At 34.7% G+C, this 14,974-nt stretch overlaps 2 protein-coding genes and 1 long non-coding RNA gene across 4 annotated transcripts; 1 reads left to right on the top strand and 2 right to left on the bottom strand.

The window, feature by feature from the left end:
- Positions 1-7,227: 7,227 nt before the first annotated feature.
- On the top strand, positions 7,228-11,139 carry LOC135079904 (allergen Tha p 1-like). Of its 2 annotated transcripts, none has more exons than XM_063974535.1 (2): positions 7,228-7,318; positions 10,623-11,139. In XM_063974535.1, the coding sequence occupies exon 2, from the start codon at positions 10,636-10,638 to the stop codon at positions 11,023-11,025; it is 390 nt and encodes a 129-aa protein (XP_063830605.1). In that variant the 5' UTR covers positions 7,228-7,318; positions 10,623-10,635; the 3' UTR covers positions 11,026-11,139. The 2 variants fall into 2 exon arrangements, with proteins under 2 accessions (XP_063830605.1, XP_063830606.1); XM_063974536.1 differs by lacking the exon at positions 7,228-7,318 and adding an exon at positions 9,169-9,270.
- On the bottom strand, positions 11,134-12,279 carry LOC135079916 (uncharacterized). Its single transcript, XR_010258921.1, has 2 exons — positions 12,119-12,279; positions 11,134-11,367 (listed from the first exon to the last, which is right to left on the bottom strand). It is a non-coding gene; the product is annotated as an uncharacterized LOC135079916 (long non-coding RNA).
- Positions 12,280-13,053: 774 nt separating this feature from the next.
- On the bottom strand, positions 13,054-14,338 carry LOC135079674 (ejaculatory bulb-specific protein 3-like). Its single transcript, XM_063974290.1, has 3 exons — positions 14,239-14,338; positions 13,667-13,853; positions 13,054-13,369 (listed from the first exon to the last, which is right to left on the bottom strand). Exons 2-3 carry the CDS (start codon positions 13,845-13,847, stop codon positions 13,248-13,250), a joined length of 303 nt encoding a protein of 100 aa, XP_063830360.1. The 5' UTR covers positions 13,848-13,853; positions 14,239-14,338; the 3' UTR covers positions 13,054-13,247.
- Between the last annotated feature and the right edge of the window lie 636 nt (positions 14,339-14,974).

Here is a 14,974-nt window from a genome sequence, read left to right as displayed (position 1 = left end):
AAATTAAATTAACTAATAACCATCAGACATTGCGTGACTAACAAATGAATGAGTTAGTTTTATATCAATACAAGAATGTACGTAATTAGTGCAAATTAATTAAAACTCGTCAGGAATTAATTAATGCAATAAAACCAAGTGATAATCTATGCATATTTTTTTCATAAAGTAAACAATAACTTATGTATTTACCTTTTACCGCTGTGGGTACCTACGCGAATTGCTTTTATTGGATAATTTGTAAATAAAAATTTATTTTTGTATGTTTACTCTCGAGGGATCATGGGAAAGCTGACCCCATGTAACCGGAATTGACGAGGGCAAAGAAGAAAATAGAACAAGAAGATTTGTTTTAACATAGGCACAGAATAATTTAATATTTTATTCATAGGTGTTTATTATTTTCATAAGTTACAGTCATATTAATTTATCAAGGATAGTTCATATTTGTCTTAACCTGAAAGCGGTCATAAAATCATTGGGCAGCAGCTGATTGGACATTATCTTTAATTTTTTAATAAGACATTGGGATTAATAAAAACTGTATAAAGATTTTGAGCACAATACCATTACTGACTCTACATATTTTCATTTTTACTTATGAGTATAATAGCGTTGTTGATATTCAAGATGATCTTTAGTCAAAATGTTGCTTAATTGTCTGCATATCTTCTTGGTATTGCTAATTACGTCATAACATCAAACATAGTATTCCGAAACCAGTGTTTGGTTTGGCACTAAGGTTTACTTGTAATTTGTTAGGTAACTGGACACAGGCCGAGAACCTGAAACATCTAGGTCATATTTTTAATCTCGAAGGTTATGCTGCGGTCAAAAGACTTTATGCATGAAGTAAGGTAATTTATAGAGGCTTTTGAATATTTTTTTGCATAAAAAGTTGTTGATGATCATGCCCATAATATGATTATGCATTATGCTGCAACATTCGGCTGGACCGTGGATGATTTTTATAGTCATAAAAACTGTATTTTACGAGAAACTATGTCAAAATACTTAAGTTGACCCTAAGCAAAATAATAAATGATGGTTACTTTTAGAAAAGGGGTAGAAATAACTTTAGGTCACAAATTGCTCTTGATCTAGAGTTTCTGAGTTCAATTACAAGTCACACGATGCAGGATTATTGCGCTCTTGGAAAGTGATGATCACACCGAGCTTTACCCGGAATCCTCAACCACAGAGGAACTGGCTATATTACCTCTAACTGCCGGAACACAACAATGCTCTTAACATTATTGATATGGCGACAGACTTAGGTAAGGGTGGTAGCTAGTCAGAATATCTTTTGTTCAAACGGAACTTAATGGAAGTTGACACCTACCTATTATGTAAATCTTAACCGGACAAGACAAACCAATTAATTACCTATAGTTAGTTTGTGATCCCGCAATTAATATTCTTATTGTGATAACAAGTTCAGATTACTACGTCATAGCGCAAAAAACATGCATTCTCCGTTATTATTGCAGCCGTAGTTTTCCGTTGGACTCTATTCAAGTGTGAGGTTTGCGCATTAAAAGTTTGCATCAATGGACTGACGTCATGGGTATTTTTTATCTAATTTAGGACAAAATTAATTATAGAGAGGTCAGTAACTTCCAGTCACTGGACGCTTAAGGGTCGTTTGGTCAATTTGTTTTTGCTGATTTTGTCTGAACAGAAATCTATAACACATTGCGACAAAGAACCCTTAGCATTATCTCTACTCTTGAATATACTCTAGCTTTTCTATATTTATACTTCAGCTTAAAACCTTGTTTTAGGCAAACTTTCCATTCATTAGATTGTAATAATTAGGGGCGGTTTCCTGTAAAGGAAAAACAATGCTTTGTGTGATGCAACAAAGTAATTTTGCGTCTACTTTAGCCTTGTTTATGTTGTCAGCTAATGGAAAAATACTCTTAGAAGAGATTTTGACAATAATTCTCACATGCATCGCTAATAGTCCTCAAATTGCAAGAACAACCTGGATTTATGTGATTTAATCGCATCTATGACGCATTATATTTTGTCTTTAGAGCTATAAAAACGGAGGAGAGGTCTAACTGTAAAATTATGACAGATTATAGAGTGGTATATACTTAGTTATTTTGTATTTTATAATATGCATCTGACCCTCCTACCTAACTTACACAGGAAGGGAGTGCATGAGGGGGAATACCTATTTTTATTAAACTCATTTTCTCAACTTAACTTCTCAAGGCAGCCTTGTGTAGGCTGCTATCATTATTTACGTACAAGTACCTCGTTATAGATATAGGTATTGATTATATTGTCATGTCTCGTTTCCTTATATCTTCACAAGTTATGTTTTGTTTGTTGTTTGCTAATAAATAAGATTCTTTATTTATTTCCCATAGGTATAGATTGAATGTGACGTGTTGACATGCTACAAAATTAATTAAACAAATGAAGAGTTTAGTAATTAGCACGCAAGCTTTGTACAGTCTACACACCAGACTATTATTTTTGTTGTAAAATCGCACTTATTATAACGGATTAAAGATCTACCATAGTGTCTGTCTTGTTGATGTAGGTATCCATCCACTGTACTTAAATTGACTTAATTTCTCAATTACTTAGGTACTATTGCCTCATCCTTTTACTCGTAGTAGGAGATTGCCTGTCATAATTTCTGATTATTCGACACTGTAGTTTGTTTTCTTTTACTAAGGGCCGAGTTTCACCAACTTACTTAAACAGTAACTATAACAATAACCGGTGTTTTTGTATAGAGTTTGGCAGACTTTTGACATTTGTTAAAGTTTAAAGTAACTCAACTCTGCCTAACACTTGTTAAATGCCCGGTGAATAAAATTCCCGGTATAAGCTCCCATAAAACCCTACAAACCTTACGTTTATCAATGCTGGTCTAAAAAAAAGCTTAACTGCCAATTAAACCTGACCAATGACTCTAGGTAGAAGTTATTCTTAATGCGAAAATTAGGTAACTGCCCTATCAATTGGACGTCCCTATAATCCCACTCGCACGATTGCGTAACTTTCGTCCAAGCCGCTAACGACAGCGATTTGTATACAATCTCTAATTGGCAAGTACGCCTTCATAATCGTAGCCATTGTCTACAGGCCTGCATAAATCGACACGCCTATTGTCTGCCTTCCTGTTTGTTTGTTAGTCACAATGCGGACAAAACATTTTTTGAATAAGCCGCCGAATTTTCGTGGGTTTCCCACGCGGCTAGATGAGGAGAATCTTTTCGGTAGGTATTGTTGGGAAAATACTCAAATACTTAAGCAAAATTTTAGTATAGTCTTTTTACTATTTGATTCGTTTTGCATACAAAACGATGGTCAAAGCCCTTTATAAACCGTATGCCACACTGCCCGTCGCCGTGGTGTCAATTATGATATACCTTAGATTTAAGAGTAGAGTAATTTTTTAACTGTTTGTACTGGGAAAAACAATGTCTTCAAACAGGGAATACAACAAGGATGATTTCCGGATTTAGAAATCAAGAATTCAACTCTCACTGGAGTCTGGAACATAGTTTATGCAGAGCACCAGAGATTTTCCTCAGTAGGTATAATATTTGTTGACATTTATCAAGATCATATGCGCAGGCATACATCTAATAAAACAAAAGCGCTAATATAATTACAGTGAATAAATTGTTATTCTTGCTTGGGGTATAAAATTTTATAGATTTGTGGATATTGCTTGCTATGATAGGGTTAGGTAAATTGCTAGAAATAATGTTCATATTTATGAGTATTTATGAGTATGGTCGGTATGCAAATAGCGACAACTAAAATGATTGTTGTTTTAATAATTAGGTATTTTAGCAGGGGATTCCCTGTTTACAACATGGTACCTACGAAACGTACCTAATTTCGTGGAGCGTGGAGCGTATCTCGCGAGATAATCGCCCCACAGTCAAACGAACACCTATTATTTTTAAGGGACTGTCGTCACAAATTAATGGTCGCATGCGTCTCGCGTTTAAAGCACTTTATTTATTTGTTCGTTCGTTTCAGCCGAAAGACGTCCACTGCTGGACAAACGCCTCCCCCAAGTATTTCCACAAAGACCGGTCCTGTCCTTTATTTATTAATTAGATAAAGGTAACTTTTGAAGATATAGAAGATTTTCTAACCGACCCTTTTCCTAGAATAGTATAATAATTGGTAAAGACACAAGATAGATCAATAGATTAGCACCGGTAAATCTGCGCTGGTCCCATGCAAATGGCCAAGTGACTCAGCACAGAGTAGTCGCCCTTGTGTCAAATATTATCCTGTTTTATTCAGATTACCGTCACGTCAACCTAAACTGTTAGTAGATGACGTCCGTTATGTCTTTGCTTCCTATTTTAGCCGCATGTGACTCATAGTTTCTAGGGATCCGCAGGATATTGATCATAATGGAACCACTCAGGAAAATTGAAGGGTCGGTAGAGACAACTTAAAGAGTCTAACTACAAGATCTAGTCAAGTTTAGGACAGTCAACAGAACATTTGATGAAACTAGCACCTATTTGAACTAGTAATAAAGATACCACATCCGTAGTTTGTATCTTAATGAGACGAAAGATGTTGGACTCCCCAAAATGTTTACTTTTGCAAAGACACCTATACTAGTGATAACATACAGTAGACTACTGAATCCATAGACCTTATTGATTAATGACGTCACGTCAAACAGAACCCTTAATTGGTTCTTTATTTCAACACCAGGAAAAATCTTCGCCTAAGGATAAAGCGATTGTTATAATAAACATCTAGGAAGTACCGCGTTTCCGGAGAGATGAGGAAATCTGTAGCAAACATTACGAAATATAACTCATTATAGCTCAATGAGGTTAATTTTATAAGTATTGCAAAATCTCAAGGGTTTCCATGGATGAAAAAACGGAAGAACAAGCTTTGTGACGTGTTCGAAGTAGTGTCCGACCGAAACTAGTTTTACGACCGAAACCGAAACCGAAAACGAATTTCGGCAACGGTGTCTATTTCGGCCGAAACCGAAACCGAAACTTCCTTACAAGGCTCATATTTTGAGAGAAAAATAAAGAAAACGTTATTATAATCAGTCAGTCTTTATTGTTTTCTCTTTAAGTTGCATTAAAATTGAACTTGAGCGTCTTTTTACTCTAAAAGGTATCAAACTATGTAATAAAAAGGAAAAAGAAGGATTTATAGTCTAGATTTTTTTTAATTACTCGCAATATTCAGGACATCTACATAACCCGTCCCGTTCCATGGTCGGGTCTTTTACCTTAATAATTTTTCAAAACAAAATTATTAGTACGTAAGTTAGTATCTACTGTACTTGCCACTTGGATACCTTGGTGATAAATACTAAAATGAACTTTGAAACTCTGAATCCATAATTATCAGTCACTAGCTGACCCGGCGAACTTTGTTCCGCCTTAATGGCAATAAATAAGCAGACTTTTTTTTAATTTCTAACGGGATAAAAAGTATCCTATGTCCTTCTCCTGGCTCTAAACTACCTCCATGACAATTTTCAGCTAAATCGGTTCAGCCGTTCTTGAGTTATAAGTGGTGTAACTAACACGACTTTCTTTTATTATATAGATAATTGAATTTTTTTTTATGTTTACTACCCGCTCTTATGTTATAACGACAAAACGAGATAAAACTTACAAAATTCAAAATAAATCACTCGAAAACTAGCCACCACAACAAAACAAAACTAACAGCAAACAAACAAGCGAGCGAATCACGACATTGGCTCTGATCGGATTCCTTCACTCATTCAACGCGCGGAACATGACCGATAACAGCGCGGAAACTCCCGAATGCACATTCGGTTTCGGTCGTAGTTTCGGCAAGTTTGCCGCCGAAAACGAAACTAAACCGAAACTCGTGTTTTTACCGAAACTCAACCGAAAACGAAACCGAAACCGAACATTCGGTCGGACACTAGTTCGAAGCTTTGACTTTGGGAAGCTTCGGTAGTAGAATGCCGTTACCTGAAATGATGAAGGATTTTTCCATAATTAAGTATTTAAAAAAAATCCACAACGAGAAAGTTCTTGCCTGCCTCTCACCTGAAAAAAATGATGATCAGGGCGAAGATAGAAGCGAGCTTCACCCGGAATCCTCAACTACAAAGGAACTAGCGGCTACCTTACCTTCAAAATAAGGCACATCCTATTTTTTATGACTATATAACCGAGTAAGTACTTACAAAAAAATCACAATTCTGGAGGTTCACAATTCTTCTGTAGGTATTGCAGGGCATGAATTACATTAGAAACATAAGCTGTCCTTCATAAATGCCTCTATAGTGAATTTTGAACGTCGATGGTCGATCAGATGCCACAGATTTTCAGTAGAATTTGATTCTAATATTGAAAAAATACATTCTCTAGAGCTACTCGATGAAGTTAGCTGTTATGCATGCAGATGTATTTCGTCAATACGTAAGGACAAAGATCACAGTACAATATTAATAGTTCTAGCAAATACCTACTAACGTTTAAATAAATACTTGTGAGATTTTGCATGTATTTACGAACCTCTTAGTCGTGTAACATTATGTAAGTAAATGATACGATTCTGAAATTATTTCTTCATAGATAGAAATAAGCATCATTGTTACGTTTTTCTAAACTAAACGTAGATTTGAAGCTAAACGTTTATGAATGACTGTTTGCTACTATTTGAACGAATTCATTAATATTGGGATGCCAAATTCGTTCAGGATTTGACGATAGAGCAGTCGTCATCATTGTATGGCTCAATTTTCAGCTTTTCCATATCACATGTAGTGTAGGGTCTGACTTTCTCGAAATCTAAAGCTTTTGTGCTAGGCCTTTCGATTCCACTGCTGCAACATACGTTTAGCTAAGATCAGCATGATAGTCAATGAAAACCCAACCAGTAGACTGCATCCCACTTAATAATGGTGCGATTGTGGTCAAATACCTGCCTTGTTATGCATTAAAAAAAAGTAAAGGGCATGTTTTTCCAAGAAGTTGTGCAGACCTAGCTTAAAATATTGTCAGAATTTGAAAAATATGCGTAGGTTTGAGACCCAGTAGTCCAAATGTTGATTAGGTATTCAAAACAGCCGCCAAAATCAGTGGTGTCTCACCACCCCTGAAGTGGGCTCATCTTTACATAACAGATTATCAAGTAGAGTTCAAAAAGATCATCTGAGCTCACCCATTGTTTATTCAATATTGAATCTGTGCATTTACACGTCACAACGGTTAGTTAATACAGAGTGCAGTGGTATAAATGTCCCGAGGCGGCGAGTCGTCGTCACAGCCCGACGAAGGGTCCCCAAGAACGAACATTACTTAAGGTAAGTTTTCTACACTTCAAGGTTAGCATTGTTTATTTATAATTAACTAACAGGTTGGATTATCAATTAGATAGCATTTATTGAAACATGAAGTTACCCTGTTTAATTAATATTTTTGTAGGCAAGTTATTGTGGCTAATTAGTTAGTAAAGGATTTATTTCTTATCGCTTAATAGAAAGGTTTTCATGCTGTTTTCACAATTCTTTTCGTTTTTGCTGGTTATTAAGTGTGATCACGTTCAGTCCTTTCATTCGTTCAATTTAATAATCTTGTTAGTGAGGTATAATTGAAGATTTTGGGGAAAATATTTCAAATATGTATTTTATGAAAAACGTTAAGCCACTGGTTGGATCACATTCTTTCTTCGTAGATGAAAGAAGAATTACCATTTCAAATAAAAAAATCCTAATAAGGATTGTCTGTATAATATATACAAATGTGTATCTCTTTTAATAGTCATAGTGTCCTATAGATTCGATGAACTTAAATGTTCACACGAGGGATCATCAATCCTCAAATTTATTAAACCAATTACAATTTAACCCATATGGCTTAAGCGAGATGATACAATCAAAACAATTACCACTGTAAAAATATGCGAATGCCACTTTCCTTTAGAGATAAAAGCTTAATTTCCTTTATTACAGCATAACTGAAACTGTTTTTCACCATTCTGACAATATTTTTATGTGTCTATTTTGTTTGCCGGTAAATCGAAAAATTAAACTTAATATGTAAATGGACACAATAGCACTGTCTTTACTGCAAGGAAAATCGAAGTATTGATATGTAATTAAAGCAATAGTTATCATATTTTCATAAACTTTTGTTTCCATATTTTGGAGATTAATTACAAATTGAAAAGTAAAAATAATTATCTACCAAAAAAAACAAAGCGTTGCCTATTAAAAAACTCATAAAACTCATTTATTTTTGTAAGTAGGCTTTAAAAAAGCACTTTTATTGTGAGAAAAATCTTTACTGAAAACTTTAAATACAGCAATTTTATCACATTTTCATTTTCATTAGCTTATGTCATTAGTTGACGCCATCCTTGTTTATTGAAGTCGTAACTTTTTGACCTTTAACTCTCCACCTCTGGTTACGAGCTACACCATACAAACACGTGAACAATACTGCATTCGATCACAATTCTCGTTAACAAACCATTAAGCATGACAGTTAATTAATTTTTGGCTTTAACTAATGTTTTGATGCTTTATTCCGTTGAAAAAACTGAATTTTTTGCACTAGTTCTTTTGAAACCACTGATGGAACTTCTGTCGAAAGTGTAAAAAAGACATTACAATATTAATGTAGGCTTAAATGATTAAGTTAGTTGGTAGTAGAAGTAAAGTTAGTTCACGTCTCTGCTTTAGCTTATTCAGGTGTCCCAAACTGGTAGGGTAAACTTTTTTAAATGTTTAAAAGTGACCTGAAAAATGCCTAGTGAAATAGTAAACACGTAAATTGAAGATACGCCTCTCGTTATCTATTTTAATCAATTTAATTTTATCAATATTTCATGGAAATAACTCAAAATTTCATGCATTCCATTAACGTTATCTATGAATAGCAAAAATCATTGCATTATTTATTATTTGTTTAGCTAAAGACAATAGCCATGAATTCATATAATAATATACAATACCTACGCATAGTATAGAAAATTACGTAAACAAACTTTACAGATTGATTGATGTTCTCTAACTAGCAGACAGAATGTCAAATATTTTGCTAGTTTAACTTGACTGCTGCCTTACAGGTGATGTGACAACATCCTAATATCCCATACAATAAAACAATGGGCAACCAATCATTGTAATTAAATTATTCGATGGAGTCAGTGTGAGAACACGTTTCCAGTCACATCGTATTCATTCATATATTTTTTACTACAAGAAAAATCTGTGTGTTAGTGGTGACAGTTAACTGTGTTTTCAACGTCAAGGTAATTAATATACCTACTAATAGTGAATGATTCTGAAACAGCTCTACTTAAATTTCACCTAGGAGACAGGCTTCATAAACTTTCCTAATCAAACATAAAATAAGAATACGTAGCCAAGCATACAGGGGGAGATATAGTTACCTACTTTAATTCATTAAAATATATGGTTAACTAGCTGACCCGGCGAACTTTGTTCCGCCTTAATGGCAATAAATAAGCAGACTTTTTTTTTATTTCGAACGGGATAAAACGTATCCTATGTCCTTCTCCTGGCTCTAAACTACCTCCCTGACAATTTTCAGCTAAATCGGTTCAGCCGTTCTTGAGTTATAAGTGGTGTAACTAACACGACTTTCTTTTCTTTTTTTCTTAGGTTTGCTTAGGTATGTCGGTAAAATGACAAAAAGATCAAAGCAAAAGTAGGACTGTTTTCCATTACATGTTTGTGCATTATAATTTTGTAGGTTTTATTATGTTGTCGGCTTTCCACCATGACATCTTATTGGTTCTCATAGGTGTGATTTTGTAATAAAAATGTAGAGTTTGATATGCTTTCGACTGTAAATGACTGTAATTAATGACGGATTTCAAAACACTGATTTTAATTACTATCACTCATTTTTATTAGTTAATTGTAAAAATAAACAATCCATGCAATAACTGAACACCGCGTTGATTGACTTGTTTTTAAAGGACTTACGTAAACATTTTGGAAAGCTGTTCGCATTTCTGTATTTCCTCTTTGTAAATAATTTCAAGTTACATCTAAATCCATAATAATACTGTACCTGCTGATTGCTGATTGAATTACAGGATTATTACAGGTTACAAGAAAAACAAGTTATGCAATGTAGGTAGTTTTCACATCATGATTACTTATCAGCGAGAAGGCTCCTAACATTAATTGATACATAGAACTCGTAGACATGCAAAATGCAAATGCCCACTGCTTTATCCGTATGCTGTAACATTTTTCACAACAAGGCCTTCCTAAGAAACTCTGTAACTTTAGCAGTTACAGTTTTTGACACTTTACTATAGCCCTGAAAACCCAATTAAGTTTAAAATTAGGTTTCTAGTTTTAGTAGCTCACAGTTGGTGAAAAAGTAATTTGGAAGTTCCTATTGTTATACTTAAATATCACCATATATTATTCAAACAGCTGATAAAAGATGTTAATTGATTGATGGTACAATTAAGTGCACCTTATGTCAGAGGAATATGTAATTTCAGCTGTGCTGGCACTACCATGCATAAGTCGTAGACAGCCATTGCCCGTTGATGCTGAGGCTTATGTAATTGTTGAGATTTTGAATTGAAAAATTAATCAAATTGACCTTACATTTTCTCAGTTTCAGATCGAAGATGAAGACATTCGTACTCCTCGCTTTATCGCTGGTGGTGGCGGTGGCCTACGCCCGCCCTGGTGCCCAGTACACCGATAAATGGGACCACATCAACGTGGACGAGATCCTGGAGTCCCAAAGACTCCTCCGAGGGTACGTCGACTGTCTCTTGGACAAAGGCCGTTGTACTCCTGACGGCAAAGCCCTGAAGGAGACTCTCCCCGATGCTCTTGAGCACGACTGCTCCAAATGTACTGAAAAGCAAAAGGCTTCTTCCGACAAAGTCATCAGGCATCTAATCAACAAGCAACCTGACTACTGGAAGGAACTTTCTGCCAAATACGACCCCAACAATATCTACCAGGACAAATACAAGGACAAAATCGAAGAAGTCAAGAGCAAGAACTAAATAAGTAGGTAGTCGCTTTGCATAAAATGCAGTTTACAAAATTGTGATAACGGTGATAAGGACGGTGTTAAAGACTGTAAATTGGTTATTTATTAAATAAAATTATAATTTGGATATTGTCTATATTTTTTTCAGTTTCCTACAACAGTTTGTAGATTGTTGTTAGTTCCCAGTAATTTATATGAGAGAAAAAAGTTATTATGTCTGACAACTTGCAAGCTAACAATTATGTAGTTGCCACACGCGACTCCTAGTTATGTCAATTAGGTACTCGTAGAAGCACTAACTAGATGATGAATTAGTTTGAACTGCAATACGGAAAATTTTATAATTGAAAAGTACCTATAGCCTGACCAGGAACATAAAAACCCTCGCCATGTTGCGGAAAACTAGTGGTACTAATTTCTTTTAATGGCAACAGTAACTGAAAACTTCATTGACATGTCACCTTGCATGTCAGTCTATTGCTGTCAAAGTGTAAACAAACTTTATTTTAAATGTGCGCAATTGATTTTGTGAATTAAATTGCTAAAATATTTTTACAGTCGTGAAAGAAAAGTGGTTCACAATGTGTTAAAGTATTTATCGAAGAGAAATACTAAGGGTTCGGACAATATTTTCATTGAATAATGTTTCCGACAAAGGTTGTCAAATTGACTGACATGTTTATCGTATAGTACAGTCCACTATGAAAATTAGCTGTGGTTTGTTTCAAATACCTATTTTAAAGTTTTTTGTCACTTTCTAAGTGTTGAATTTTATGGAATTGGGAAAGAAGTACCGAGTTTGAAGCGTTCATGAGCAGACATTGCAGTTGAATATTCAAGTTCTGAATTTGATTATTGATGAATAATAAAATAAATCATACTAGCTCGATTGATGGTTTCATTTAATTTATTTAAACCAGATTACCTATATAATCTTTATTCGTTAATTTATGAAAATATCAATTAATTAGGACGTAATCCTGAATCCTGATACATAAAGTTAGCCTATTAATTTAACACAGGTACGACTGTACTCAGTGTTGCACTATCAAATGCAATTGACGCGCCTCTATGCCAGGGTTTTTATGTTCCTGGTCAGGCTATACAGCTAGGTACACTACAAGTAATACGCAATGTAATTTAAAATCTCCAAAATATGGCGTCATGATGATTTCTTCTTAGTGACCTAAACCTGTGATATTAAATCCTAGTAAAGAACAGGTGACCTACTCTAAAATGTTGTTGATCTTTGAAAAGTAACATAAACAAAGTATAGCCTGACCAGGAACATAAAAACCCTCGCCATGTTGCGGAAAACTAATGGTACTAATTTCTTTTAATGGCAACAGTAACTGAAAACTTCATTGACATGTCACCTTGCATGTCAGTCTATTGCTGTCAAAGTGTAAACAAACTTTATTTTAAATGTGCGCAATTGATTTTGTGAATTAAATTGCTAAAATCTTTTTAAAGTCGTGAAAGAAAAGTGGTTCACAATGTGTTAAAGTATTTGTCGAAGAGAAATACTAAGGGTTCGGACAATATTTTCATTGAATAATGTTTTCGACAAAGGTTGTCAAATTGACTGACATGTTTATCGTATAGTACAGTCCACTATGAAAATTAGCTGTGGTTTGTTTCAACTACCATTTTAAAGTTTTTTGTCACTTTCTAAGTGTTGAATTTTATGGAATTGGGAAAGAAGTACCGAGTTTGAAGCGTTCATGAGCAGACATTGCAGTTGAATATTCAAGTTCTGAATTTATTTATTGATGAATAATAAAATAAATCCTACTAACTCGATTGATGGTTTCATTTAATTTATTTAAACCAGGTTACCTATAATAATATTTTTTGGTTAATTTATGAAAATATCAAATTAGCCCGTAATCCTGAATCCTGATACATAAAGTTAGCCTATTAATTTAACACAGGTACGACTGTACTCAGTGTTGCACTATCAAATGCAATTGACGCGCCACTATGCCAGGGTTTTTATGTTCCTGGTCAGGCTATAAAATAAATTCAGTTACTTCATCTATGTTTTAATAAGTCGAATCACTCACCACTCTATTAGTCTGTTACCATAAGTTTAAAATTACATTTTGACGCTGTGTCACGCTGTTCCTTTTATTATTATTAGAGCAAAATCACACACGAATGAATTATTTAGTCTTTTTCCTCTAGGAACTTGTTGAAAGAGTCCCTGAACTTCTTGTCCTTATCGAATTTATCTTATAACTCCTTCCACGAGTCCGGGTGCCTCTCCATCACCGCTCTGATCACCTTCTTGATAAGAATCTTTTGCTTCGGCGTACATTTGCCGCATGACGTTTCCAATGCTTCTGGTATGACTTCTGAAATGAAATAAGGTAGGTATTTCAGAATTTATTGACAAGTAAAGAATCTTTACTTCCCATAATTTGGTAATACACAGTACCTACCTATACCTACACAAAATATTTGCATGAGATGACGCCTTTGCGTACCTACCTACTACCTACGCGAAAGAAAGATTCTTAAAATCAAAGATATTTTTATTCAAAAGATGACGTAACCATTGCAATAGAAATAATAAGTATTGGTAAACATTTTCAAATGTAATAGGTCCGGGTAACCAACTAGGCCTATATCTACGGCAATTTCTTACGTACTTTTGAAATCCTTAGCATCTGGCGTACAAGGTCCCTGATCCAGGAAGCACTTCGTGTATCCTTGTAGGATCCTGTCGTTCTCGAGCAGTGGCTGGATATCAAAGTCGTCGTACTTCGCGCTGTAGAAGTCTGCCGCTGCTGTCGTCACCATCACGATCATGCAGAAATGTTGAGGGTGCATCTTGAACTGAAACCGTTATTTCTCATATAAACACTAATTATTATTGATTTGTTAGATGAAATTCGAGAACGCTTTCTTCATGGATGGAACTTGAGGAACTCGTCATGCAACTTGGAATCGGTTTTGCAAAAAGTTGAATCTGCTACTTTGAAGTAACTTCTACCTAAAAGTTGACTCAGTCAAATGAATTAGGAGCGAAAATCGAATCAGGGAAATTAAATATTTTGAGATATTTTAGCTATTGTTATTTGAATAAAATACTTTACACCTATTTGCTGACTAGTTGAGTAATATCATATTTTTAAAAAGTTTAAATAAGTTCGAAGTCACCGAAGCTTATTTTTTTCAAAATATTTAACATCGTTCAAGGTTGATTAGAATTAATATCTACCTATTATCATAAACGAAACCAGTCCAATTAATTCGGCACTTCACTGAACTCCACTCTGAATCTTTGGCTAGAGCACTGCGTCTAAAATCTTTACCTGAAACAGACTTAATGACACAACTGACCGTATGTGGGAAGTTCCCTAGTTTATATAAAGTTGGCTGTCATTGTCCATAAACGCTTAAAGCAAATAGGCTGACAATTACCATCACAAGGAGCCGTGGGTGCAATTCTAATGTGTGCATTACTGTTTTAACTACATGTAATCTGTCTAGTTGATTCATAGCGCTTCCTGACGATACTGGATTTCAATGCTGAGCACAAGCAAAGATACATTTGTCAATCTTTACCTTAGAAATGAACAAAGACACATTATTTATTAGTGAGTCCATTAATTTGTGCTTAACACTTTCGAGACATCTGGAAGGTGAACTTTCATCGATACTCTTCCTCTTTAAGCCCTTTGGGACTTGCATTTGTTAAGTTACATAACTGTGGCTCATGTAATACAAGAAAAAATTACCTACTCTTGATTATAGCCTGAATTGAGAATGTTACTAGGAAGGCAAAATCACTTGAAACCTTTGTTACAGTTAAGCTTTTACATATACAAATACATTTGTTTTTATTTCATTCAAAAATACCAAGTAGTTATGATTTTATAGGCATTCAAAGTTCACTTAAATATCGAGTCCCGCCGACGGTCGCGTGACCCCGCGTGACGTACATTCACAGTGCC

The sequence above is a fragment of the Ostrinia nubilalis genome, chromosome 17 (assembly GCF_963855985.1).
Source record: "Ostrinia nubilalis chromosome 17, ilOstNubi1.1, whole genome shotgun sequence".
NCBI classification, from domain to species: Eukaryota; Metazoa; Arthropoda; class Insecta; order Lepidoptera; family Crambidae; genus Ostrinia; species Ostrinia nubilalis.
Note: the sequence above shows the minus strand (reverse complement) of the source record. Positions and strands in the feature narration are given on the sequence as shown.